The following is a 27,014-nucleotide window of genomic DNA, read 5'->3' as shown; positions in this document are numbered from 1 at the left end:
TGATTTGTTCACATTCCAGGATTTTCATGCCCTTTTTTTCTTGGATCATTTTGGTTATTGTGAAATTATTTTAGTGTGTACACTTTTTCAAGAGTTGACATCTTGATAACTATGCAGTCAGCTGTATTCACTCTATTTGACCTATAGATTTAATGTTATTCACACTGTGATTAATTTACAAAAGAAAAGATCAGTGAAAAAAGTTATCATGTATTTATTGTGAAAGCGATCTTATTTATGTCTAATTCGGCATTGTTCATATAGAAGAATTAAAATCTATTGTAAGTATTTATTTTTTAGATGTAAGAAAGTGGCTACATATTGTGTGTATAAAAGCTGTAATTGCACCTATATTATATATAAAAAAAGAAGTCAAACTACACTACTTGTGTGATGATGAAGTAAGCTACCATTTGGCTACAGCATAGAGTTCTCTACTTGGATTGGTTTTCTTTTGTTGTTCTTTTCTTAACTAAGTGCATTACTAGACTAAGGTATGAAAACACTACTTTAACTCTATTGGATGACCTGGTGTGCATGAACCGTCGAGAGCATAATATGTACTTTAATTATAGGTACACATGTATCTCTTCACTGTGAACTACGTAGAATGTGTAATATTATTTCATAAGTATTTCAAAGTCCTAAAAGTGCATCAATAAGAAATATTTTTGGATGAGAATTCTATAATCTTAAGTTGACTTTTAAAAATGAAGATGATTCTTGAACTTTGTGATACATAGCCGGAGGAAGATGGTGGCTCTACTCCTCGCGGATCCAAACATAGATTATTTAATTTTCTTAAAATTTTAAATAATAAAATAAAATTAACTAACTAATTCAATTTAGCTTGATTTAATTCAAATGACTCAACTGACTTTGACTGTCATGGTCGAATCATAACAAACACTTTATATATGATTTAGTGCATTATCAGAATGTTAATCATCGAAAAATTAAAGCACAGCAAAGAAAGTAGTAGCCAAATATTCATTAAGTTTTGATCTACAACACTAACAAATTACACATAGATATGTCATCCTTCGATGTTGGAAAGATCTTCTTGCTCAGAAATGATTGATAACTGCTCAGAGATGGACTTCATGGATGACAGCCTCACAGAGTCAGGCAGCGAGGAGGAAAAGAAGGGCCTAGCTGGCATTTCTATGCTATTGGTATCACCTTCCAGCATCTCAACAACTTTGCTCATGGAAGGGCGATTTGCGGACTTCATCTGAATGCACCATAATCCTATCAGACATAGCTTTCTTTCTACTTCGTGTATCTCAATAGAGTTATCTATCATGAGCCCATCTCCTTGATTAAGTTGATCATAGATCCAAGAAGGGTAGTAGACTTGGCTTGAATTTTCCATTTTTGGATCCACATTCCTTCTCCCTCCGACCATTTCTAGTAACAACATTCCAAAACTATAAACATCAGACTTGTAGGATATTACACCGAAGCTTCTAGACACCAATTCAGGAGCAATGTATCCAATGGTTCCTCTCGCTGCACTAAGGGAAACTAGACTGCAGTCCTTTGGATACAACTTTGCAAGTCCAAAGTCAGAAACCTTTGGATTGAAATTATGATCTAGGAGGATATTGTGTGGCTTGATGTCAAAGTGCAAAATTTGCATATCACATCCTCGGTGAAGGTAATCAATGCCACGGGCCACACCAAGGGCAATATTATTAAGCTTCTCCCAAGTGAAAGGCCGATGAGCACTCGTTCCTTTAGCAGAGAAAATATATTTGTCAAGTGACCCTTTAGGCATGTACTCATACACCAGAGCTCTCTTTGATCCTTCGGAGCAAAACCCAAGAAGTTGTACTACATTTATGTGGTGAATCCTTCCAACAGTGGAGACTTCATTGATAAATTCTTCCCCGTTGAGCTTAGAATTTCCTAGCATCTTAATGGCAACATGGTGGCCACTTAACAGAGTGGCTTTGAAGACAGAACCAAAGCCTCCCTGTCCTAACTTTTCTCTGAAGTGGCCTGTAATTGCAATGAGGTCGGTATAGGAGTATCTCAATGGTGTCAGTGGTTGCTGGTTTCGCAAAAACTTCTCTACGTTGTCGATGGAAACACACGTACTCCAAAATTTGTAGGCCAAGAAAATGTAAATTGATAACGGTGCAAAAACAAACCTCACTAATGCTGAAAAAACAAAATCATCTTACTTGGTCATTGCAAGTAAAGAATTTAACAGTTTGTAGTATGATACACATTATTGCTTTACCGTACCTATTAATAACGTCAGATCGATGAGGATGGAGAAGAGAGGGAATGTATTATAGTATAAACCCGGGCAGGATAAAAAAGTCGCCACATTAAAGATGAATGTGGATACGGAGGAGAGGATACCCTTGCCACTAGGTTCACTGCATGGCATGCAAATTAATAAGTCAGATCATTCATGTGAAGCATGCAACAGCAGACTTTGGAAATCAGATGTTAGTTTATTTAGAAGTAATCATCTTTGTGGATATGAATGGGAAATTTCTACTGTTTAAATTCTTTCTCCTCATATATATAGACCTACATGGTAGTTTCTTACCTTGACAACTCTCTGATGCACATTTGGACTCGTCCGGACCAAGATTGCATGCCATAGTAAAGAATGAACCCCTTTTGTAGGTGCTCAAAAATATCCATCGTTGAACTCATATCAGCGGCAGAATCTATGAGAGTCATAGCAAGAAATCTGCACGAAGGCTCGACAATTCCCACATTAAGTGGATTGACTACAGCATAGACAGAGTTGTTGTTCCGGCTTAGGCAAGGAATATGCGAGTACTGTTGGTCTTTGATTGGCTTCGCGCAGCTAATGAAACCAACACGATTGCTGAAGTAAGATGGGAAACCGACAAATCTACCACTACCGCTAAAGTCATATGCGTCAATGTACCCGAATACATCAAGTGGTAGAGAAACTTGAGGAACACTGCAGTTTCCGCTCACGAAGGCAAGATCCACAACGTTGATCGTCCACTTTTTGCGGGAGATGCTCTTGACGAAGAACTTGCCTGAATGAAGCTCCAGATACGGTTTGTCGTCGTCGCAAATGAGCTGGTAGAGCGGAGATCCACATTCTGGTGGATCAGTTTGTAAACGGAAAGGATAGGGGATGTCGTGAAGATGCCCGCAAGAGGAAGGAGAACAACCAGCAACACTGGAAAGGAGAGGGCATAGCAGCAATAAACAGATTGGCAAGTCTAGTGCTTGGATGGTATTGCGATTCGTAGAAGAGTGCACCGCCAAAAACCTTTGCACCATATCTGATCCTTAATTCCTTGGAAGTAGGAAGCACACACATTGTTAAACAAACACAGCACAAGTCCTAACCGTTGGATATAAAGAAAAGAACGAAAGAATTAATTGATCTCACTTGATTTTAATTTCTTGAAGAAAGTTTTAAGTCAAGTCTGGCTGCTTGACTTGGGGAGACTGTCAGCAACAACAAAAGTAATGACTCACAGGAAGAACGGTATACTGACCAGTCGCATCATTGGAAAAAAAGGAACAACGGTATATACTAGCAAGTCTACACATTGTGAACCACCAAAACTTTCTTAATGACTAGTCTTTAGTTTGAAGCCTTAAGAAACGCTTCTAACCCCTGAGATTGGCCGTGTATTGTAAGTTATTGGAACCTGCCCGAAGCGAGCCCCCACTAGAGACAAGTGAAGTTAGTGAGCCGTATGATGAGCAACTATCTCCTGTGGTTTAGAGAGGACTCTGCTGTTAATTAGTACCCCCTTTGTTTTGCCCCTGCTTCAAACCCCTGCTTCAAAACTACAGGACGTGCGCCCTCCGTTTGCTGGTCGCCAAAGACGAGTTTTCTAAGATCATAAGATCAATTTTAAGTAAATTTATTATGAATAAATTATCTAGTTATTAGTAGTTTGGGTGGCTTAATTGTTCATAATTTATCATAAATCAATTATTTATTTATAATGAATAAATTGTAACTCTTCGTGTCATCTGACAAAAGTCTTCTCGACTAATGACAGATACTTAGAGAAGACTAGTAAAAGTATATATCAAGTTTAACTTAGAGAAGACTAGTAAAAGTATATATCAAGTTTGACTTAGAGAAGACTAGTAAAAGTATATATCAAGTTTGACCTAGAGAAGACTAGTAAAAGTATATATATCAAGTTTGATAGACTTATGGAAACAACTACCATAATCAACTAAAATCAACAACTAACAAAAGTATATATCAACTAACGGTTATCTATAATTAGTTAACTGTGAATCTGTGATTGACTTATGGAAACAACTAAAAGAATCAAATACTATCATTTTTGCAGCTTTCAACCACTTTATAGATACGGAATTTCGTACTTGAAACAACAAAAACGAACAAAAGATGTTATTTAAAAACTTCGTATTTAGGCTGTCTTTTATTGTAGTTTCCTTTCACACTTCTATAGAGAAGCTATTAATTGTTTATTTACACAGTTTCCTTTCACACTTCTATAGCGAAAGCGATCCTCAAATCCCCACACAATGATCCAATGGAAATAGTAACAGACAAAAGCAATCCAAATAGGAAAATCACAAATGTGATGCTAATGGCAGTGTAATAGCAAGCAATCAATCTAATCATGAATAAGAACTTCTACTTCAAGTAATCCACAAAGAAGAAAGAGAGAGAGAGACGGAGTTTACGTGGTTTTGTTGATGTGCCTATTTTTATGGGCGGTGCAAAGCTTTAATCCACTAATTCAAATCCAAGTATAGAGGGTTTCCACACTCTAATCTCTCTTAATATAATGGTGTTTATATCTTTCAAGTTTTCCCTTTGCATAATAACCCTAAAACCCCAATTTAACTATTTATAAGGTAACTTGATAGAGAACAAAATTCTTGGGGCATTTGAATGCTTGTAAGCTCGTTCGAACGCTCTAGACTGCCAGTCCAAAAAGAAAAAGGACGTTCAAACACTCCTAAAACCTGTTCAAATGCAACTAGTGTACAAAATCCTCTCGGGCCTAAGCATTTGAACACCATCAAGACTTGTTTGAACGCCTTCAGTATGCAATATCTTCTCGAGCATGAGCGTTCGAATGCCTTGACAGCCTGTTTGAACGACCCTGGCATATGGAGCCTAGAACGCTAATCTGCGACAAGTTCTTTCTATCGGATCGAATCCTATTCGAACGGATATCTTAATTTGAGTCAATCTTCAACAGTTATTTGAGTCAATTTCTCACTTTTTATTTATATTTTTAGCTATAATTATTATACTATTATGTTAGTTGACAACCAAATACTCTATTTTCTTATTTTAAATTACAAATATAATTTTAAGAGTAATAAGAATAACTAAACTAGATTTCGCAAAACCGGCAACCAACTGCCATTGCAGAGTAAAATAGTACTTTTCTGTGGGCACATTCCAAAGCAGAGCACTTTTCACCGTAAGGACTAGCTCTACATGATGATATAATGACTACCAATAGAATAAACTCCACCAAACCAGCAAGAAGCAATCTTATCCCATAGCTATTTTTATATGATTTATTATATTACCAATATGTTAATCACCATGCTTATAAATAAAACGTTAATAACCAGGAAAACTTGAAGATGGAAACTAGGAGAAAAATAAAATATTAATCACCAGGAAAAGTTGAAGATGGAAACTAGGAGAAAAATATTCACCTAGTTTTGATCCACTTCACTAACAAACTACATATTAACATATCATCCTTCTTTGTTAATCTGAAAGATCTTTCTTGCTCAGAAATAATTAATAACTACTTAGAAATGGAGGAAGTCTGCCTCGTGGAGTTTGGCTACGAGGAGAAATAATGGCATCAGTGGCATTTCCAAGCTATCAATATCGCCTTCCAATATTTCAACAACTTTGCTCATAAGAGGACAATTTGTCTGACTTCATCTGAATGCACCATAATTCTACCTGGCATAGCTTTCTTTCTACTTCAAGAATCTCAGTAGAGTTATCCATCATGAGATAGATCCAGGAAGGATATTAGACTTGGCTTGATTCCATAATATAAGTGACTTGACTATACACATGATTCTAGATTGTACAACTCTAATGCAAGTGATTTTATAAAGTAATTGCACTTACAAGAACTAACTCTAATTCATGAACCATATATTATATTGGACAAAAAAAGGAAGATATTTTTATATACATGCCATTGAAAACTTTTAAAATAATAAAATTATCACTACATTCTTCAAAATTTCATATTGATTCTCATATTTATATTGAGAAGTAACTCTAATGCATGGACCAAAGAAAAACCTTCCAATGAACTTTAAAGGGACTTCAAATTGAACTACAAATCATAATTTGGATCTATTTCACACAAGCAAATGAAAAGCTCTCCCTAAAATTAGACAAAAAATAAGCTTTCACTACAACATCTAAATTTATCATCAATTAATAAATATAAGAATGATAATAAACAGAGGATAGCTCTGTTGCAACACTATGCCAAACAATCTGTTGCTATAAGATATGAGAAAGAAATGTTGATTGACAAGCTTATGAGAGAAACCAAGTAGAATTTGAGAAGCTGAATGAGATATATGAGAGAAACCAAGTAAAAACACTTTCTTCTCTCTCTTTTTATGACATGAACTAAAGTACAAATAAGAAATTAAATCAAAAAGAGTACTAATGACAAACTTGAGTCCCCTAGCATTCAAAAAAAAATTTCATAAAAGTAAAGCTCATTCCATTGATTGATCAAAGTAAGGTTTACCATTTCTATTATTAGATGCTCCTAATCCAATTTTAGATAGATTGAAATAATCTAAATATAAAAGAAAATTTGGTAGTCCGACTTATAGAGACATTGAATCTCTAAAAAATTGCATATTCAACACCCTTTAGTGGTATGTAAAAGATTAACAAAAACAAGTTATCTTGGTAGAAAAGATTAGTATGGTACAATCGTAATAAAATAACTGACTCCTTTATCTAACTTGTCTAGTAGTTAAAACCCGTAAAAGGATTCCATAAGATACATAGGATAAAACTTACCCCACATATGCGGATATGCCTTCCATAAGTACTGCTTTTATACTACTTCTAAGTACCCAAATTAGTTCCAGATACCAAGTGTTGATCCTACAGTTGTAGGCTTGTAGCTCAATCACAATCTGAATGTTCAACCTTAGAACTAAGTCTAAAAGCACAAATCTATTTTATAATCATACTCAGCAAACAAATTCTACATTCTGATATATGGATTTTGGCCTTGTGATAAAACAACAAACCATTTCTTATTTATTCTTTTTTTTTCTTTTGCATTTAATCAATCTTAAGATCCTAGAACAGTGGACTAGAGAAAGGAGCAAACCATCCCCGTACAATTGGGCCACACGAATCCATTCCATCGCATAAATATATTCGTCCTCAATTATCTAAACATAAACTCCTACAAGAAATCCAACATCTCTACTAGCCGAGCTACCAAAAATAGAGACTAGTGTTGGCCTAACATTTGCAAAGGAAAAATGCAAACCAATACATAAATATAATTTTCTCCAACTAGTTATCATATAAGCCCACATTTCTTTCATACCTGTCAACATAACACTACAATCTTTCTGCTCTAAGAGCTATAATATTGATGAAGAAAGAGGAAGAAGTGCCTAAAAGCACAATTAATGGGTGTCAATAAAAATACCCGGTGATCAATTTCTTACGAAGCAACTCTTGGTAGAGAAAACAAGGAAAAGAAACTTCCTCAACGGGCCTATTAATTCCCTTGGAGTCATTTGTTTCCTCTTTCCGTTCGACATCACTACCTAGCTAACCATCAATTATATAAAAGAAAGAAGAGATCCTTCTCTTATAAAAGCAGAGAGTACGAAACTTGTATAAAAACTCATCTTGACAATGGAACAGAAAGCTAAGATGACGGAGCAACATAAGGACATGTTGAAAGTTATGGGATGACTCAAAAAAAATATTTAAAGCTTTAAAAAGATTTATATAATACTCATTTTAACTCAAATTCCTTAATTTATGAAAATGTATCTTTACTTGATAAAATTTAAATTTTAGATGTTAATATGTATAAGCAAACTACCCTTATAGAAAGTATACTTGAAAAAGTCACCTATCTTGGTTATGAGTAAGTAAACCTAAAATTTGTTGTGCCAAATACCCCAAATGAGTGAGGAAAGCGGAAGCAAAACCCTTCACCCTCAAACAAATCCAAATAAAATAGCAATAATTTTGGGCAAACCAAATATTAGCAAAGCTAATATCAATATCAATGTGAGAACTCCAAATGCAAGATGCTAATTATAGAGAACTTTGAATACCCAAGGTAATCACAAATATGAACACCAAATCAATCCAAACCATAAAGAGAAAAGAGGGAGAAACACAATTTACATTGTTCGGTGATGTGCCTACGTCCACGGGCAGAGCAATCTTCAATCCACTATGCAAATCTTCAAATACAAAGAGATTACAACTCTAATCTCTCTCCAAACAATAATGGCTCTCCCCTACAAGCTTTTCTCTTTTGCAAAACGCCCACACAAAACCCTAAAACCTAATATTTCTATTTGAATGAGACTGGGGCCCGTTCGAATGCCTGCATCACAGACTGCTCTCTATTTGGAGCCCACGTTCGAACGCTCCCTGAGCCCGTTTGAACGCGCGGCACAGAAAAGCTGATACATGCTGAATTTTTTCCTGAAACTGAATTTAAGCCAATTTTTAACAATTCTCCACTTTGGCAACAAATTCACAACTTCACCAAAACACTCTCCATCACTGCAAAGTGACTGCAAATCACAAAATTGCACAGCCTGCAAATTTGGGTCAAAAGACACCAATTCCAAACAATATCTGCAAACAATTCCAAAATAAACTCCAAATGGTCTTCACCATTGCAAAGTGAGTGCACCACTCCAAAACCCAAATGCAAACAAATATGATGAGACTTCAAAGATGCCAAACAATTGTCTCCACCAATGTAAAGCGAGTGAATGCACCATGCCAATACCAAGTAGTCAAACATGCAAATACTTGGTTAAGTCCAAGCAATGTTGGACCTTGACCCTAGTCACAACTGCACTGTCGTTATAAACAACCAAAAGTGCATATGCCATTCTGTTAGTACACCGTGCAAACTTCTGGGTCTTTCTTCTCGGTCTACTAACTGCAATTGATTTTCCTTTCTACAAAGTTTTTTGAGTTGAGGTCTCCACCTTATGCAAACTTGAGTCTTCTACATCCAAATTGGTAAACTTTGGCGGAGCACCAAGGATTTTATTCTCCACCTGTTGTGAAAAGTCTTTGTTTATGTCATTCTGCAAATTTTTCTAATTCAAAATAGAAGACTCCCCCAAAGTTACAATTCTCTTGGAGACCTCATTCTTCAAATTTGGGCTTTATGATTTATGACCATGTTTGCCTATCACAGTCTTGCCCTGCAAAAAATACAAATTTATTTTCCGAAGGCCTTTCATCACAATTTGAATTCCCAATGCAAATTTCAAAGTTCCATCTTTCATTGTGATTGAGAAGCTTTTGGATTCCAATGCGCTCAATGAGATGAGATTCTTTTTCAAATGAGGGACATATCGTACCCCCGTCAACTCTCTCACTAAACCATCATACAACTGCAAACGAACTGTGCCAAATCCTTCAATTTTACAGGTATTATCATTACTCATAAAAACCATGCCATTGTTCAGTTCTTCAAAAGTGCAAAACCAATCTCGATGAGGACACATATAATAAGTGCAACCCGGATACAAAATTCACTCATCTGTATGACATGGTACAGATGAACTACTAAGTGCAATATCCAGATCCAAATCATCAAACTCATCTTCAAGATCGGCCACATTTGCCTTTCCTTTCTGCTGACTCTTGTCATTCAAAACTGGACAATCCTTTTTCTAATGCCTTTTGTTGCGACAATATGAACATTCATCTCTAGTAGGAATGTCTCTACTGGACGATCCACCCCGCTTGCTAAACTTTCTAATTTTCAATCTACCACCCACTGTCAATGCTTCAGATGGAGAGTCCGTATGAACCTACTTATCCATCTTGCGATATTCATTATTGATCAATACATTTGTAATATCCTCAAAACGAATAGATTCCTTTCCATACAGTAAGGTAGTAGTCAAATGATCATATACATTGGGCAATGAATTCAATAATACCAAGGCTTTGTCTTCATCCAAAATTTCCACATTCAAATTTTGCAAATCCGCAAGTAACTTGTTGAAGGCATTCAAATGCTCGGCCATAGGCATTCCAACCTTATATTGAAATCGAAAAAACTTCTTCAAATAAAGCCTATTCTCAATGCTCTTAGTCATAAACTTGTCCTCCAATTTCTTCCACAAGCTCTTCGCCGAGGTCTCCTTCATCACAAAGTACTTTTGATTCTTTCCTAGACAAAGCCAAATGGAGCTACAAGTTTGCTGGTTCATTTTCTCCCAGTCCCTCTTGAATATATCTTCTGGCTTCTCCTCCAAGATGATGTCCAACTCTTGTTGGAACAACGTCCATACTTCACATTACCACATTCCAAAATTATTGGTGCCATCAAATTTCTCTACGTCAAATTTTGCATTTGAAATAAGTTTCTCCAATTTGGATGATCCGGACATATTTGCAAATTCAAAGCCCTAGGTTTGAGACCTTGAAGCTCTGATACCAATTTGTTGTGCTAAATACCCAAATGGGTGAGGGAAGCGTAAGCAAAACCCTTCATCCTCAAACAAATCCAAATAGAATAGCAAAAATTTGAGGCAAATCAAATATTAGCAAAGCTAATATCAATAACAATATGAGAACTCCAAATGCAAGATGCTAATTGTAGAGAACTTCAAATACCCAAAGTAATCACAAATATGAATACCAAATCAATACAAATCATAAAGAGAAAAGAGGGAGACACAATTTACGTGGTTCGGCGATGTGCCTATGTCCACGAACGGAGCAATCTTCAATCCACTATGAAAATCTTCAAATACAAGGTTTTCTCTCTTACAAAATGCCCACACAAAACCCTAAAACCCAATATTTCGATTTATAGGGCCAATTTAGATTGGGTTTTTCCACGTCGCGTTCGAACGCCCTCAGGGGCGCGTTCGAACGCACCCAATATCAAAGCAGCAGAACCAAAGGGGCGTTTGAATGCCCGCTAGACGCGTTCGAACGAGCCCAATGCAAATGCAAACTGGCGTTCGAACGCCAAAGCCCCGTTCGAACGCCTATAGAAATAGCTGCTCTCGGGTTGGGTCGTGTTCGAACGCGGCTAGAGCCGTTCGAATGCCTGCATCACAGACTGCTCTTTGTTTGGAGCCCGCGTTTGAACGCCCCCAGGGCCCATTCAAACATGCAGCATAGAAAAGCTGATACATACTGAATTTTTTGTTAAAACTAAATTTTAGCCAATTTTTAACAAGATTGCACTCAGGCAAATTCAATATAAGGTCGAAAATTTTGAATCAACTCCTTGGATCTCAAAAGAAGGGAAAAAAAGAAGGGCTAGGAAATGGCAATAAAGGCTCACATACTTCTTCTCAGAAAATATGATGTAATGTTTTTATCCTTCATTTGTTAAATCGTCTTGTGACAAGTATTTCACATATTGATTATAAGATAAATATTAATAAAACTGTAAAAATGTGTAATATGGATGATAGAACATTTAGAAATGAATCTAAGAGTAAAATTTATATTTCTACTTGTCACTGTTGTGGGATAAAAAAATTATGTGAAATCAATGTGTTTCGCTATTAATAGTAGGCCCTTGAACCACATTTGACACAAAACACCTAGTTACAATTTTATTTATGCTTCTAGTAGATTTAATATTAGAAATAGTGTGTTTGATTACTATGGCATACTTTATTTGTTTCGTTATTTTGGTAATAATAGGGTTGACAATATGAAGAATAGAAAATCAAAGTTTAGGAGAAAATCCAAGCATCAATCTTCAAATTTTAGCTCTATCAAGAAAGCCAAATCCCTTGCTGAATGATATAAGAAAATAAAGTTGAGAACGATTTGGGTAAGAAAAGGTAACCTCACAAGTCATAATGCCCCTTTGAGGTGATGCGATTGAGTGAATCTTCATAGATATGACTTTGGATAGGTCCTTTGAGGTGATGCGATTGAGTGAATCTTCATAGATATGACTTTGGATAGGTCCTTTGAGGTGATGCGATTGAGTGAATCTTCATAGATATGACTTTGGATAGGTCCGGATTTTCATATATATATATATATATATATCTTTTTCTTGAAACTTAGCCTTGTATCTTCTTTTTCCTTTTCTTTTTAAAATAATATATTGTTTCAAGTTCTTTTTGCTTTTGCTGTTTTAGATTTTCTTTGGACTTTGTTTTATCAAGTTTTTTAGTGTTACTGTTACGAATTAGATTTGAACTGATCTGGACATAAGAAAATTATAAAAATTTAAGTGGAGGTAGCCTCTTGAGTTAGGGTTCTAATGGTTCTAATTTTATTTAAATAGGAGGTGGGGATGAAAAGTTAAAAATAAAATAATAGAGATAGGTCAGAGAGGGTGGAACAGTAAATATCCGACGTTGTGGAGGTCGTCAAAGGATAGCGGACGGCCAAGGGTGGTGATGGATGGCCGTACTATAGGGTGGCTATGGCTGCTGGGGGTAAAAGGTGGCTAGGGCTTGGAAGATTGGGATGTTTCTTAGATTTCTCTCAATGATCAATGATCATTATCAACACATGTCAACCCATATTTTAAGAGTAAGATCTCTAACGGATCGGATCCACATGAGTGTTAGGTTTTTATTTGTTGGCAATTATGTACAAAATATTCTAAGTGTATTTTTTCATGTATATGAGCTTTTCACAAGTCTAGAATATCTCTGGTGTGAAGAATTGCAAGATCATTGGAGAAAAGCCGTCGCGTTCATACCGCATTCACAAATGCGTTCGAACGCAAAATCTGCGTTTACACAGACAGAGAGCCGCGTTCACAAACGCATTCGAACGCGGGCACTGCGTTCACACAGACAGAGAGCCGCGTTCACAAAAGCGTTCGAACGCAGGTATTGCGTTCACACAGACCGAGAGCAGCGTTCACAAACGCGTTCGAACGCAACTTGAAGAATTCAAGTTGTCGCGTTCGAACGCATTTGGGCCCGTTCGAATGCACCTGAGATTAAGTCAGGCCGTTCGAGCGCACCCAAGCTGCGTTCGAACGCACTTATGAAGTTTGCAATTTATTGGATTTTCGTGAGTATGGATAAGACTCGGATTTGGCGCTATCTTGAAGATCATATATAAGGATTGTGAAACCCTAACTCTAGGGAGTGGAAGAAGATTATTCAATAAGACTTTTTGGAGGCTACATCGGTTTTTCAACAAACAAGGTCCTTCGCATCTACAAATCTTAATCTTTCGTCTTAATGGCTATCTAGACGAAAGATCAATCTCGAGGGCTACTGAGATTGGACTTCAATCACGAGAAGTAGTGAATCGTGGGTTCTAGCGATCAAGACTGAGAGGAACAAAGTCGTTTGGATCGACGGGTTGTTTTGTGAGTCAGTCTTGTAACTGCTACTATTCTAGTGATTGGTTTGGATCCGTGGTTTTTTTTCGTTTGGGTTTTTCACGTTAAAATCTTGGCGGTCATCTCTACTTTCGTTCTTAATATTTCTTCGATCTTTTACTTAAGCGAACGAGCGATATCATTGCCTAGTGTTTAGATACATACGTGTGTCTAGGGATTTTTCAATGAGGATTATTCTATTTATTTGAAATTTAAAACAATTAGATAAAGCTAAGTAACTAACTTGACTTGACTTAATCAATATGGTTGGATCGTAATAATTACCCATTTTTAAAAAATAAAAAAAACCTTGATGCATGTTTATAGATTAGAGTGACTAGATTGAGATTATGATAAATTTTAAATTATCCCCTGATTATGCTTAAAATCAAACTACCCACTAAACTTTCATATGTATCACTTTTCATTAAATGGTTTTAAAATTATTAATTTTTTCATCTAAACTTAACAGAGGAAATATAAATAATTATAATTTTTCTATGATATAAATAATCTTATGGTTTAAGTAAATATGAAACTGATACCCATTATGATAAATTTTTATATCATGACTATATATTTAAAGGAATATATGCATATTATGAGAGATAAAAATTAAGATTTGAGGTTGTAATCTTAGATAGGTGTGCATAACTTGTTTTAAATTTAAAGAATAAGAAGCTGTGAGTAAATTTAAATGAGAGGAAAATGACAATCATATCCTTTTAATATTTATTAAAAATTCCCTCCAATAATTTTCAAATTTTAATTTCTACTTTTTATGTTAAATTTAGATTAAAAAAAATGAACAGTTTAGTATTAGTATAAACCATACAAGGGCAAAAGAATACAAATAAAAATTTAGGAGGATAGTTGAATTTTAGGCAAAACTATAAGGAGTCATTTTTTGAGTTAGTCACTTATACTTGCATCTTATATATTGTTTTTAGGTGATTTGTTCACATTCCAGGATTCTCATGCCCTTTTTTCTTGGATCATTTTGGTTATTGTGAAATTATTTTAGTGTGTACACTTTTTCAAGAGTTGACATCTTGATAACTATGCAGTCAGCTGTATTCACTCTATTTGACCTATAGATTTAGTGTTATTCACACTGTGATTATATACAAAAGAAAAGATCAGTGAAAAAAGTTATCATGTATTTATTGTGAAAGCCATTTTATTTATGTCTAATTCGGCATTGTTCATATAGAAGAATTAAAATCTATTGCAAGTATTTATTTTTTAGATGTAAGAAAGTGGGTACATATTGTGTGTATAAAAGCTGTAATTGCACCTATATTATATATAAAAAAAGAAGTCAAACTACACTACTTGTGTGATGATGAAGTAAGCTACCATTTGGCTACAGCATAGAGTTCTCTACTTGGATTGGTTTTCTTTTGTTGTTCTTTTCTTAACTAAGTGCATTACTAGATTAAAGTATGAAAACACTACTTTAACTCTATTGGATGACCTGGTGTGCATGAACCGTCGAGAGCATAATATGTACTTTAATTATAGGTACACATGTATCTCTTCACTGTGAACTACGTAGAATGTGTGATATTATTTCATAAGTATTTCAAAGTCCTAAAAGTGCATCAATAAGAAATATTTTTGGATGAGAATTCTATAATCTTAAGTTGACTTTTAAAAATGAAGATGATTCTTGAACTTTGTGATACATAAGCCGGAGGAAGATGATGGCTCTACTCCTCGCGGATCTAAACATAGATTATTTAATTTATTTAAAATTTAAAATAATAAAATAAAATTAATTACTTAATTTAATTTGGCTCGACTCGATTAGAATGACTCAACTGACTTTGACTCTTTTGGTCGGATCATAGCAAACACTTTATATATGATTTAGTGCATTATCAGAATGTTAATCATCGAAAAATTAAAGCACAGCAAAGAAAGTAGTAGCCAAATATTCATTAAGTTTTGATCTACAACACTAACAAATTACACATAGATATATCATTCTTCGATGTTGGAAAGATCTTCTTGCTCAGAAATGATTGATAACTGCTCAGAGATGGACTTCATGGATGACAGCCTCACAGAGTCAGGCAGCGAGGAGGAAAAGAAGGGCCTAGTTGGCATTTCTATGCTATTGGTATCACCTTCCAACATCTCAACAACTTTGCTCATGGAAGGGCGATTTGCGGGCTTCATCTGAATGCACCATAATCCTATCAGGCATAGCTTTCTTTCTACTTCATGTATCTCAATAGAGTTATCTATCATGAGCTCATCTCCTTGATTAAGTTGATCATAGATCCAAGAAGGGTAGTAGACTTGGCTTGAATTTTTCATTTTTGGATCCACATTCCTTCTCCCTCCGGCCATTTCTAGTAACAACATTCTAAAACTATAAACATCAGATTTGTAGGATATTACACCGAAGCTTCTAGACACCAATTCAGGAGCAATGTATCCAATGGTTCCTCTCGCTGCACTAAGGGAAACTAGACTGCAGTCCTTTGGATACAACTTTGCAAGTCCAAAGTCGGAAACCTTTGGATTGAAATTATGATCTAGGAGGATATTGTGTGGCTTGATGTCAAAGTGCAAAATTTGCATATCGCATCCTCGGTGAAGGTAATCAACGCCACGGGCCACACCAAGGGCAATATTATTAAGCTTCTCCCAAGTGAAAGGCCGATGAGCACTCATTCCTTTAGCAGAGAAAATATATTTGTCAAGTGACCCTTTAGGCATGTACTCATACACCAGAGCTCTCTTTGATCCTTCGGAGCAAAACCCAAGAAGTTGTACTACATTTATGTGGTGAATCCTTCCAACAGTGGAGACTTCATTGATAAATTCTTCCCCGTTGAGCTTAGAATTTCCTAGCATCTTAATGGCAACATGGTGGCCACTTAACAAAGTGGCTTTGAAGACAAAACCAAAGCCTCCCTGTCCTAACTTCTCTCTGAAGTGGCCTGTAATTGCAATGAGGTCGGTATAGGAGTATCTCAATGGTGTGAGTGGTTGCTGGTTTCGCAAAAACTTCTCTACGTTGTCGATAGAAACACGTGTGCTCCAAAATTTGTAGGCCAGGAAAATGTAAATTGATAACGGTGCAAAAACAAACCTCGCTAATGCTGAAAAAACAAAATCATCTTACTTGGTCATTGCAAGTAAAGAATTTAACAGTTTGTAGTATGATACACATTATTGCTTTACCGTACCTACGATCGGCATCAACGGAATTAATACCATCAGAGTGATGCGGAAGAAGAGAACGGATGTGCTATAATTAAAGTAGAAACCCAGGCAGAATAAGAAAGACGGCCCATTTAAGATGAATGTGAATACGGAGGAGAGGATACCCTTGCCACTGGGTTCACTGCATGGCATGCAAATTAATAAGTCAGATCATTCATGTGAAGCATGCAACAGCAGACTTTGGAAATCAGATGTTAGTTTATTTAGAAGTATTCATCTTTGTGGATATGAATGGGGAATTTCTACTGTTCAAATTCTTTCTCCTCATATATATAGACCTACATGGTAGTTTCTTACCTTAACGACTCTCTGATGCATATTTGGACTCGTACGGACCGAGATTGCACGCCAAAGTAAAGAATGAACCCCTTTTGTAGGTGCTCAAAAATATCCATCGTTGAACTCATATCAGCGGCAGAATCTATGGGAGTCATAGCAAGAAATCTGCACGAAGGCTCGACAATTCCCACATTAAGTGGATCGACTACAGCATAGACAGAGTTGTTGTTCCGGCTTAGGCAAGGAATATGCGAGTACTGTTGGTCTTTGATTGGCTTCGCGCAGCTAATGAAACCAACACGATTGCCTAACCAATATAGGTCAATGTACTCGAATACATGAAATGGTAGAGAAACTTGAGGAACACTGCAGTTTCCGCTCACGAAGGCAAGATCCACAACGTTGATCGTCCATTCTTTGTGGGAGATGCTCTTGACAAAGAACTTGCCTGAATGAAGCTCTAGATACGGTTTGTCGTCGTCGCAAATGAGCTGGTAGAGCGGAGATCCACATTCTGGTGGATCAGTTTGTAAACCGAAAGGATAGTGGATGTCGTGAAGATGCCCGCAAGAGGAAGAACAACCAGCAACACTGGAAAGGAGAGGGCATAGCAGCAATAAACAGATTGGCAAGTCTAGTGCTTGGATGGTTTTGCGATTCGTAGAAGAGTGCACCGCCAAAAACCTTTGCACCATATCTGATCCTTAATTCCTTGGAAGTAGGAAGCACACGCATTGTTAAACAAACACAGCACAAGTCCTAACCGTTGGATATAAAGAAAAGAACGAAAGAATTAATTGATCTCACTTGATTTTAATTTCTTGAAGAAAGTTTTAAGTCAAGTCTGGCTGCTTGACTTGGGGAGACTGTCAGCAACAACAAAAGTAATGACTCACAGGAAGAACGGTATACTGACCAGTCGCATCATTGGAGAAAAAGGAACGACGGTATATACTAGCAAGTCTACACATTGTGAACCACCAAAACTTTCTTAATGACTAGTCGTTAGTTTGAAGCCTTAAGAAACGCTTCTAACCCTGAGATTGGCCGTGTATTGTAAGTTATCCGAACCTGCCAGAAGCGAGCCCCCACTAAAGACAAGTGAAGTTAGTAAGCCGTATGATGAGCAACTATCTTCTGTGGTTTAGAGAGGACTCTTGCTGTTAATTAGGACCCCCTTATTTTTGCCTCTGCTTCAAAACTATAGGGCGTGCGCCCTCCGTTTGCTGGTCGCCAAAGACGAGTTTTCTAAGATTATAAGATCAATTCTAAGTAAATTTATTATGAATAAATTATTTAGTTATTAGTAGTTTGGGTGGCTTAATTGTTCATAATTTATTATGAATCAATTATTTATTTATAATGAATAAATTGTAGGTCTTCGTGTCATCTGACAAAGTCTTCTCGACTAATGACAGATACTTAGGGAAGACTAGTAAAAGTATATATCAAGGTTGACTGACTAGTAAAAGTATATATCAAGTTTGATAGACTTATGGAAACAACTAACAGAATCAACTAAAATCAACAACTAACAAAAGTATATATCAACTAACAGTTAACTATAATTAGTTAACTGTGAATCTGTGATTGACTCATGGAAACAACTAAAAGAATCAAATACTATCACAACATGCAGACAATTACAAGAATAATTTTTTTGCAGCTTTCAACCACTTTATAGATACGGAATTTCGTACTTGAAATAACAAAAACCAACAAAAAATGTTATTTAAAAACTTCGTATTTTGGCTGTCTTTTGTTGCAGTTTCCTTTCACACTTCTATAGAGAAGCTATTAATTATTTATTTACACAGTTTCCTTTCACACTTCTATAGAGAAGCTATTAATTATTTATTTACACAGTTTCCTTTCACACTTCTATAGCGAAAGCGATCCTCATATCCCCACACAATCATCCAATGGAAATAGTAACAGACAAAAGCAATCCAAATGGGAAAATCACAAATTTGATGCTAATGGCAGTGTAATAGCAAGCAATCAATCTAATCATGAATAAGAACTCCTACTTCAAGTAATCCACAAAGAAGAAAGAGAGAGAGACGGAGTTTACATGGTTTTATTGATGTGCCTATTTCCACGGGCGGTGCAAAGCTTTAATCCACTAATCCAAATCTAAGTATAGAGGGTTTCCACACTCTAATCTCCCTCAATATAATGGTGTTTATATCTTTCAAGTTTTCCCTTTGCATAATAACCCTAAAACCCCAATTTAACTATTTATAAGGTAACTTGATAGGGAACAAGTTTCTTGGGGCATTTGAATGCTTGTAAGCTCGTTCGAATGCTCTGGACTGCCAGTCCAAAAAGAAAAAGGACGTTCAAACACTCCTAAGACCGATTCGAATGCATCGAGTGTACAAAATCCTCTCGGGCCTGAGCATTTGAACACCATCAAGACTTGTTTGAACGCCTTTAGTATGCAATATCTTCTCGAGCATGAGCGTTCGAATGCCTCGACGGCCTGTTCGAACGGCCAGAATGCTGGTCCGCGGCAAGTTCTTTCTATCGGATCGAATCCTATTCGAACGGATATCTTAATTTGAGTCAATCTTCAACAGTAATTTGAGTCAATTTCTCACTTTTTATTTATATTTTTAGCTATAATTATTATACTATTATGTTAGTTGACAACCAAATACTCTATTTTCTTATTTTAAATTACAAATATAATTTTAAGAGTAATAAGAATAACTAAACTAGATTTCGCAAAACCGGCAACCAACTGCCATTGCAAAGTAAAATAGTACTTTTCTGTGGGCACATTCCAAAGCAGAGCACTTTTCACCGTAAGGACTAGCTCTACATGATGATATAATGGGCACCAATAGAATAGACTCCACCAAACCAGCAAGAAGCAATCTAATCCCATAGCTATTTTTATATGATTTATTATATTACCAATATGTTAATCACCATGCTTATAAATAAAACGTTAATAACCAGGAAAACTTGAAGATGGAAACTAGGAGAAAAATAAAATATTAATCACCAGGAAAAGTTGAAGATGGAAACTAGGAGAAAAATATTCACCTAATTTTGATCCACTTCACTAACAAACTACATATTAACATATCATCCTTCTTTGTTGATCTGAAAGATCTCTCTTGCTTAGAAATAATTGATAACTACTTAGAAATGGAGTTCATGGAAGTCTGCCTCACGGAGTTTGGCTGCAAGGAGAAATAATGACCTCAGTGACATTTCCAAGCTATCAATATCGTCTTTCAACATTTCAACAACTTTGCTCATAAGAGGGCAATTTGTCTGACTTCATCTGAATGCACCATAATTCTACCTGGCATAGCTTTCTTTCTACTTCAAGAATCTCAGTAGAGTTATCCATCATGAGATAGATCCAGGAAGGATATCATACTTGGCTTGGTTCCATAATATAAGTGACTTGACTATACACATGATTCTAGATTATACAACTCTAATGCAAGTGATTTTATTTACAAATCTAACATTATAAAGCAATTGCACTTACAAGAACTAACTCTAATTCATGAACCATATATGATATTGGACAAAAAAAAGAAAGATATTTTTATATACTTGCCATTGAAAACTTTTAAAATAATAAAATTATCACTACATTCTTCAAAATATCATATTGATTCTCATATTTATATTGAGAAGTAACTCTAATGCATGGACCAGAGAAAAACCTTCCAATGAACTTTAAAGGGACATCAAATTGAACTACAAATCATAATTTGGATCTATTTCAACAAGCAAATGAAAAGTTCTCCCTAAAATTAGACAAAAAATAAGCTTTCACTACAACATCTAAATTTATCATCAATTAAAAAATATAAGAATGATAATAAACAGAGGATAGCTCTTTGAATTTATCCTTTTGATATAACATGTATGGCTTAAGATTATGTAACTAGTTATCATATAAGCCCACATTTCTTTCATACCTGTCAACATAACACTACAATTTTTCTGCTCTAAGAGCTATAATTTTAATGAAGAAAGAGGAAGAAGTGCCTAAAAGCACAATTAATGGGTGTCAATAAAAATACCCAGTGATCAATTTCTTACGAAGCAACTCTTGGTAGAGAAAACAAGGAAAAGAAACTTCCTCAACGGTCCTAAAGAAATATTCATTTTTCTTTAGGTTTTTATTTGTTGGCAATTATGTACAAAATATTCTAACTGTATTTTTTCATGTATATAAGCTTTTCACAAGTTTAGAATATCTCTGGTATGAAGAATTGCAAGATCATTGGAGAAAAGCGTTCACACAGACAGAAAGCGTTCACAAACGCGTTCGAACGCAAAATCTGCGTTCACACAGACAGAGAGCCGCGTTCACAAACGCGTTCGAACGCGGGCACTGCGTTCACACAGACAGAGAGTCGCGTTCACAAACGCGTTCGAACGCGAGTACTGCGTTCACATAGACTAAGAGCAACGTTCACAAACGCGTTCGAACGCAACCTGAAGAATTCAAACAGTCGCGTTTGAACGCACGTGGGCCCGTTCGAACACACCTGAGATTAAGTCAAGCCGTTCGAACGCACCCGGGCCGCGTTCGAACGCACTTATGAAGTTTGCAATTTATTGGATTTTCGTGAGTACGGATAAAACTCGGATTTGGCTCTATCTTGAAGATCATATATAAGGATTGTGAAACCCTAACTCTAGGGAGTGGAAGAAGATTATTCAAGGAGACTTTCTGGAGGCTACATCGGTTCTTCAACAAACAAGATCCTTTGCATCTACAAATCTTAATCTTTCATCTTAAAGGCTATCTAGACCAAAGATCAATCTCGAGGGCTACTGAGATTGGACTTCAATCACGAGAAGTAGTGAATCGTGGGTTCTAGCAATCAAGACTGAGAGGAACAAAGTCGTTTGGATCGACGGGTTGTTTTGTGAGTCAGTCTTGTAACTGCTACTATTCTAGTGATTGGTTTAGATCCGTGGTTTTTTCCCGTTTGGGTTTTCCACGTTAAAATCTTGGCATTCATCTCTACTTTCATTCTTAATATTTTTTCGATATTTTACTTAAGCGAACGAGCGATATCATTGCCTAGTGTTTAGATACATACGTGTGTCTATGGATTTTTCAATTGGTATCAGAGCAGGTTCTCTCACCCTTTGAGAGAGATCGGATACGCATAGATTTTCATAAAGATGGACCCTCATCTATTAGACCTCCTATTCTAGATGGATCAAATTATGGATATTGGAAAGCTAGGATGAGAGCTTATTTGAAGTCTATAGATGAGAGAGTATGGATGGCCATTGTGAACGATTGGAGTCCACCAATGTACATGGTGAATGATGAGTTTGTTGAGAAACCGATTGAGTCATGGGATAAGACAGATTATGAAAAAGTTGGCTGGAATAGCAAAGCAATAAATGCAATTTTTAGTTGTGTTTCCTCGAAAGAATTTAGAAGAATTTCTACTTGTGAAATAGCAAAAGAAGCCTGGACGATCTTAGAAACAACTCATGAAGGAACTATGGCTATAAAACTTTCGAAACTTCAAAGGTTGACTACTAGTTTTGAAACCCTTCGTATGGAGGAGAATGAGACATTTGATGAGTTCTATGCAAAGCTGAGTGATATAGTCAACTCCAGTTTCAACCTAGGAGAGAAAATTCCTAAAAACAGAATTGTCCGTAAGATTCTTAGGTCTCTTCCAGAAAGGTTTCAGGCGAAAGTTACAGCTATTGAGGAAAGTAAGGACATCGACTCTATGAAAGTTGAACAATTGGTAGGAAATCTACAAACATTTGAGTCCAGTCTTTCAAAATCGAAGAAGTCCAAAGAGATAGCTCTATCCACTATTGAACAAAATTTAGAGGAGTCTGAAGATGAAGGTGATTTAGATGTTGAGATGTTGGCTATATTTGTCAAAAAGTTCAATAAATTTTTTCAGAAGCCAAATAAGTTGAATGCTGAAAAATTTGAAAAAAGCAAAGCTTTTGTGAAAAAGAAGAATACTGTGAGTTCGACTACAAGTGGTAGCAACAACAATGTCAAACAGAAAAATAAAAATTCTGAGAATAAAGTTTAATGTTTTGAATGTTCTGGTTTTGGACACATCGCACAAGAATGCCCTAATCGTCTTAAGAGAAGGGGTAAAGCTATGAAAGTTACTTGGGATGATTCAGATAAATCTAATGATGATTCTGAAAAAGACGAAAAAAAACTTTGTAGCGTTTGCCTCTTCTCTGCTTAATACTGACTCTATTGATGATACTGACAGTACAGATGATCTTGATATGCTACCAGTTGAGAAAGATGAATCTGAAATTCAAAAGGCATATAATGACTTGTACCTGGAGTCATTTAAACTCAAAAAAAGTAATCTTAGACTACTTCAACGACTCAAGGTAATTAAACCAGAAAGAATTCAATTTGAGGAGAAGTACAAATTGGAGCTTGAATGTGTCAAAGACTTTTTTGAACAACTTGACAATGCGAAAAATAAAATGAAGGCTGATGAAATTGAACTATAGCGATTGCATAAAGAAATTACATTTCTAAAAGGGAAGAACAAATTGGACGAGATTCTAAAAGCTTAGATCTCTGGAAAAGACAGGTATGGTGTTGGATATACTGGTAATTCAAATAATAATAAAACTGTTTTTGTTTCTGCAGGTATACAAAAGGAAGAATACCTAAAGCCATCAATCACATTTTCAAAGCAATCCTAGATGAATCCTTCCAAATTGAAGTTGAATCTACAAACTAGTGAAACTTCGACGGTACCAAAAGTAAACTCTAGTCACACTCCTCGACAAAAGGTGAGTAGAAAAAGGTTTGTTCCGACATGATATCATTACAGCATTCTAGGGCATATTCGACCTCATTGCAAATTTTTACAAAAACCTAGAAATGCTTTCATTTATGGGATGAAAACAAAGGCCATATGGGTCAAGAAAAGTGATTTAAAATGTTATGTTGTGCATACAACCTTGAAAGCTTTAAATTCTGATTTGTGGTATTTAGACAGTGGTTGTTCAAGATATATGTCGGGTGACAAGTCGTTATTTTCTAATCTTGAAAAACATGAAGGGGGAGTTGTGACATTTGGAGATGGTAATTCATCAAAGGTAATAGGTAAAGGAAAAGTAAGTACTCCAGGGATTCCTAGTCTCGAAAATATTCTGTATGTTAAGGGCTGAAAGCAAATCTACTGAGCATCGGTCAATTTTGTGATGAAGATTATGAGGTAAAATTCTCCAAAAATGATTGTACTATTCTAGATCATGATGGTAATGTTATATGTTATGGATCTAGAACATCTGATAATTGCTATGTCGTTGGAACTTCACATAAACTGAAATGTAACAGTGCCTCTTTTGACATTGCAGATCTTTGGCATCAACGTCTTGGACATATGAATCACAAGAAATTATTTACTCTGTCCAAACATGAAGTGGTAAGAGGAATACCTAAGATGAAAGAAATGTCAAAAAGAGTGTGCGATTCGTGTCAAATTGGAAAACAAATTCGTATCTCACACAAGAAGGTAAATGCAGCTACTACTGATCGTGTGCTACAATTAGTTCACATGGACTTGATGGGTCCAACAAAAATGGAAAGTCTTGGAGGTAAACGCTATATATTCTTAATGGTCGATGATTACTCCAGATATACCTGGGTTACTTTTCTACGTGAGAAGTCTGAAACCTTTGAAGTTTTTAAATCACTATGCTTAAAATTGCAAAATGAAAAATCTACAACCCTAGTTAAGATTCGTTCTGATCATGGTAGAGAATTTGAAAATGAAAATTTTTCTATATTTTGTGATTCTCATGGTATTCAACATGAGTTTTCAGCTCCTATAACTCCACAACAGAACGGGGATTGTTGAAAGAAAAAACCGAGTTGTGCAGGAAATGGCTAGGGTTATGCTTCACGCTAAAAAGATTACTCAAAGGTTTTGGGCAGAGGCGATCAATACAGCGGTACATGTGATAAATCGTGTTTATCTAAGACCAGGTACAAATATGACTGCTTATGAAATCTAGAAAGGTAAGAAACCTAGTGTTAAATATTTTCGAGTTTTTGATAGTAAATGTTATATCTTGCGTGATCGAGAATATTTGACTAAATTTGACACTAGAAGTAGCGAAGGCATCTTCTTGGGGTATTCGAATAATAGTAGAGCCTACAGAGTATTTAATCTTGACACTTCTAGTGTTATGGAATCAGCTAATGTTATGATAGATAAATCCTCGACTGACTTAACTGAAGCTACTCCTATTTCTCTTTCTGCAGATACATATTACGAAGAAATAGGAAAGGAGCTTGATCTGAAAATTGAGAATCATGACGAGGACAAAGTTGAAATGAACAAAAATGACTGCAACGTACCGGAACCATCTACCAGAGTGAAATCAAATCATCCACTGTCACAAGTGATCGAAAACGTGAATAAACTAATTAAGACAAGACGACAAATCCAAAGTGAGGTATCATTTACTTATTACACATCTTCTTTTGAACCTAAAAATGTGAAGGAAGCATTGTTAGACGATTCTTGGGTTAATGCTATGCATGAGGAATTAGAGCAGTTTTCTAGGAATGATGTTTGGTATTTAGTTCCTAGACCTAAGAATGTGAACGTCATTGGAACAAAATAGATTTACAAGAATAAAAGTGATGAACATGGTAATATAGTTCGAAATAAAGCCAGACTAGTAGCACAAGGATACACTCAGGTTGAGGGTATAGATTTTGATGAGACATTTGCTCCTGTTGCTAGATTAGAGTCTATTCATATACTGCTTGCCATTGCTTGTCATTTAAAATTTAAATTGTTTCAAATGGATGTTAAAAGTGCTTTCTTGAATGGTATTCTGAATGAAGATGTTTATGTGGAACAACCTAAGAGCTTCAAAGATCAAAAATTTCTTTCTCATGTTTTTAAATTGAAAAAGGCTCTTTAAGGGCTAAAACAAGCTCCAAGAGCTTGGTATGAGAAGTTGACCACCTTTTTAGTGGATGCGGGGTTCACTCGAGGGGGAGTGGACAAGATATTATTCATTAGACGTGAAAACAAGAGTTTAGTTGTGGCACAAATATATATGGATGATATTGTTTTCGGGGCGACGAGTCAATTATTAGCTATGGAGTTTGCTGATCTCATGCACAGTCATTTTGAGATGAGCATGATGGGTGAGTTGAAGTTCTTTTTAGAACTTCAAATTACTCAATTGGAGAGAGGGATTTTTATCGCTCAAACCAAGTATGCTAAGGATCTTGTGACTAAATTTGGTTTAGAAAATGCAAAGCATGCTATAACTCCTATGAGTACAACTACCAAACTAGGTAAGGACATGTCAGGAAAAAGTGTTGATCAGATAGTGTATAGGAGCATGATTGGTAGCCTTTTGTACTTAACGACTAGTAGACCTGACATTGCATTTAGTGTCGGTGTGTGTGCTAGGTTTCAGTCTGAACCTAAGGAGTCACATTTGTTTGCTGTGAAACATATCATAAAATATGTCAATGGCACAGTTGATTTAGGTATCTGGTCTACTTATGACTCGGGTGCTATCATATCGGGATACACAGATTCTGATTAGGCAGGTTCATGTGATGATAGAAAAAGTACTTAAGGTGGATGTTTTTATGTTGGAAACAATCTGGTTGCTTGACACAGTAAGAAACAAAACTCGATATCTTTATCTACTGCGGAGACCGAGTACATTGTATTAGGAAGTTGTTGTTCTCAGTTACTATGGATGAACCAGATGGTCAAAGATTATGGCATTGAACAAGATACTATGATGCTTTATTGTGACAACATGAGTGCTATTAATATATCGAAAAATCATGTTCAATACTCGCGTACAAAATATATTGATATCCGACATCATTTTATACGCGAGTTAGTTGAAGACAAAACAATA

At 35.9% G+C, this 27,014-nt stretch overlaps 2 protein-coding genes across 2 annotated transcripts; both read right to left on the bottom strand.

Moving 5' to 3' along the window:
• Positions 1-958: 958 nt before the first annotated feature.
• On the bottom strand, positions 959-3,668 carry LOC140764343 (LEAF RUST 10 DISEASE-RESISTANCE LOCUS RECEPTOR-LIKE PROTEIN KINASE-like 2.5). The gene is made up of 4 exons (XM_073102866.1): positions 3,398-3,668; positions 2,567-3,301; positions 2,254-2,390; positions 959-2,166 (listed from the first exon to the last, which is right to left on the bottom strand). Exons 2-4 carry the CDS (start codon positions 3,283-3,285, stop codon positions 1,037-1,039), a joined length of 1,986 nt encoding a protein of 661 aa, XP_072958967.1. The 5' UTR covers positions 3,286-3,301; positions 3,398-3,668; the 3' UTR covers positions 959-1,036.
• An 11,823-nt stretch (positions 3,669-15,491) lies between these two features.
• Positions 15,492-17,971, bottom strand: LOC140764344 (LEAF RUST 10 DISEASE-RESISTANCE LOCUS RECEPTOR-LIKE PROTEIN KINASE-like 2.4). The gene is made up of 4 exons (XM_073102867.1): positions 17,910-17,971; positions 17,121-17,813; positions 16,787-16,944; positions 15,492-16,699 (listed from the first exon to the last, which is right to left on the bottom strand). Exons 2-4 carry the CDS (start codon positions 17,795-17,797, stop codon positions 15,570-15,572), a joined length of 1,965 nt encoding a protein of 654 aa, XP_072958968.1. The 5' UTR covers positions 17,798-17,813; positions 17,910-17,971; the 3' UTR covers positions 15,492-15,569.
• Between the last annotated feature and the right edge of the window lie 9,043 nt (positions 17,972-27,014).

Source organism: Typha angustifolia, chromosome 8 (genome assembly GCF_048772165.1).
Source record: "Typha angustifolia cultivar Huaian chromosome 8, ASM4877216v1, whole genome shotgun sequence".
NCBI classification, from domain to species: Eukaryota; Viridiplantae; Streptophyta; class Magnoliopsida; order Poales; family Typhaceae; genus Typha; species Typha angustifolia.
Note: the sequence above shows the minus strand (reverse complement) of the source record. Positions and strands in the feature narration are given on the sequence as shown.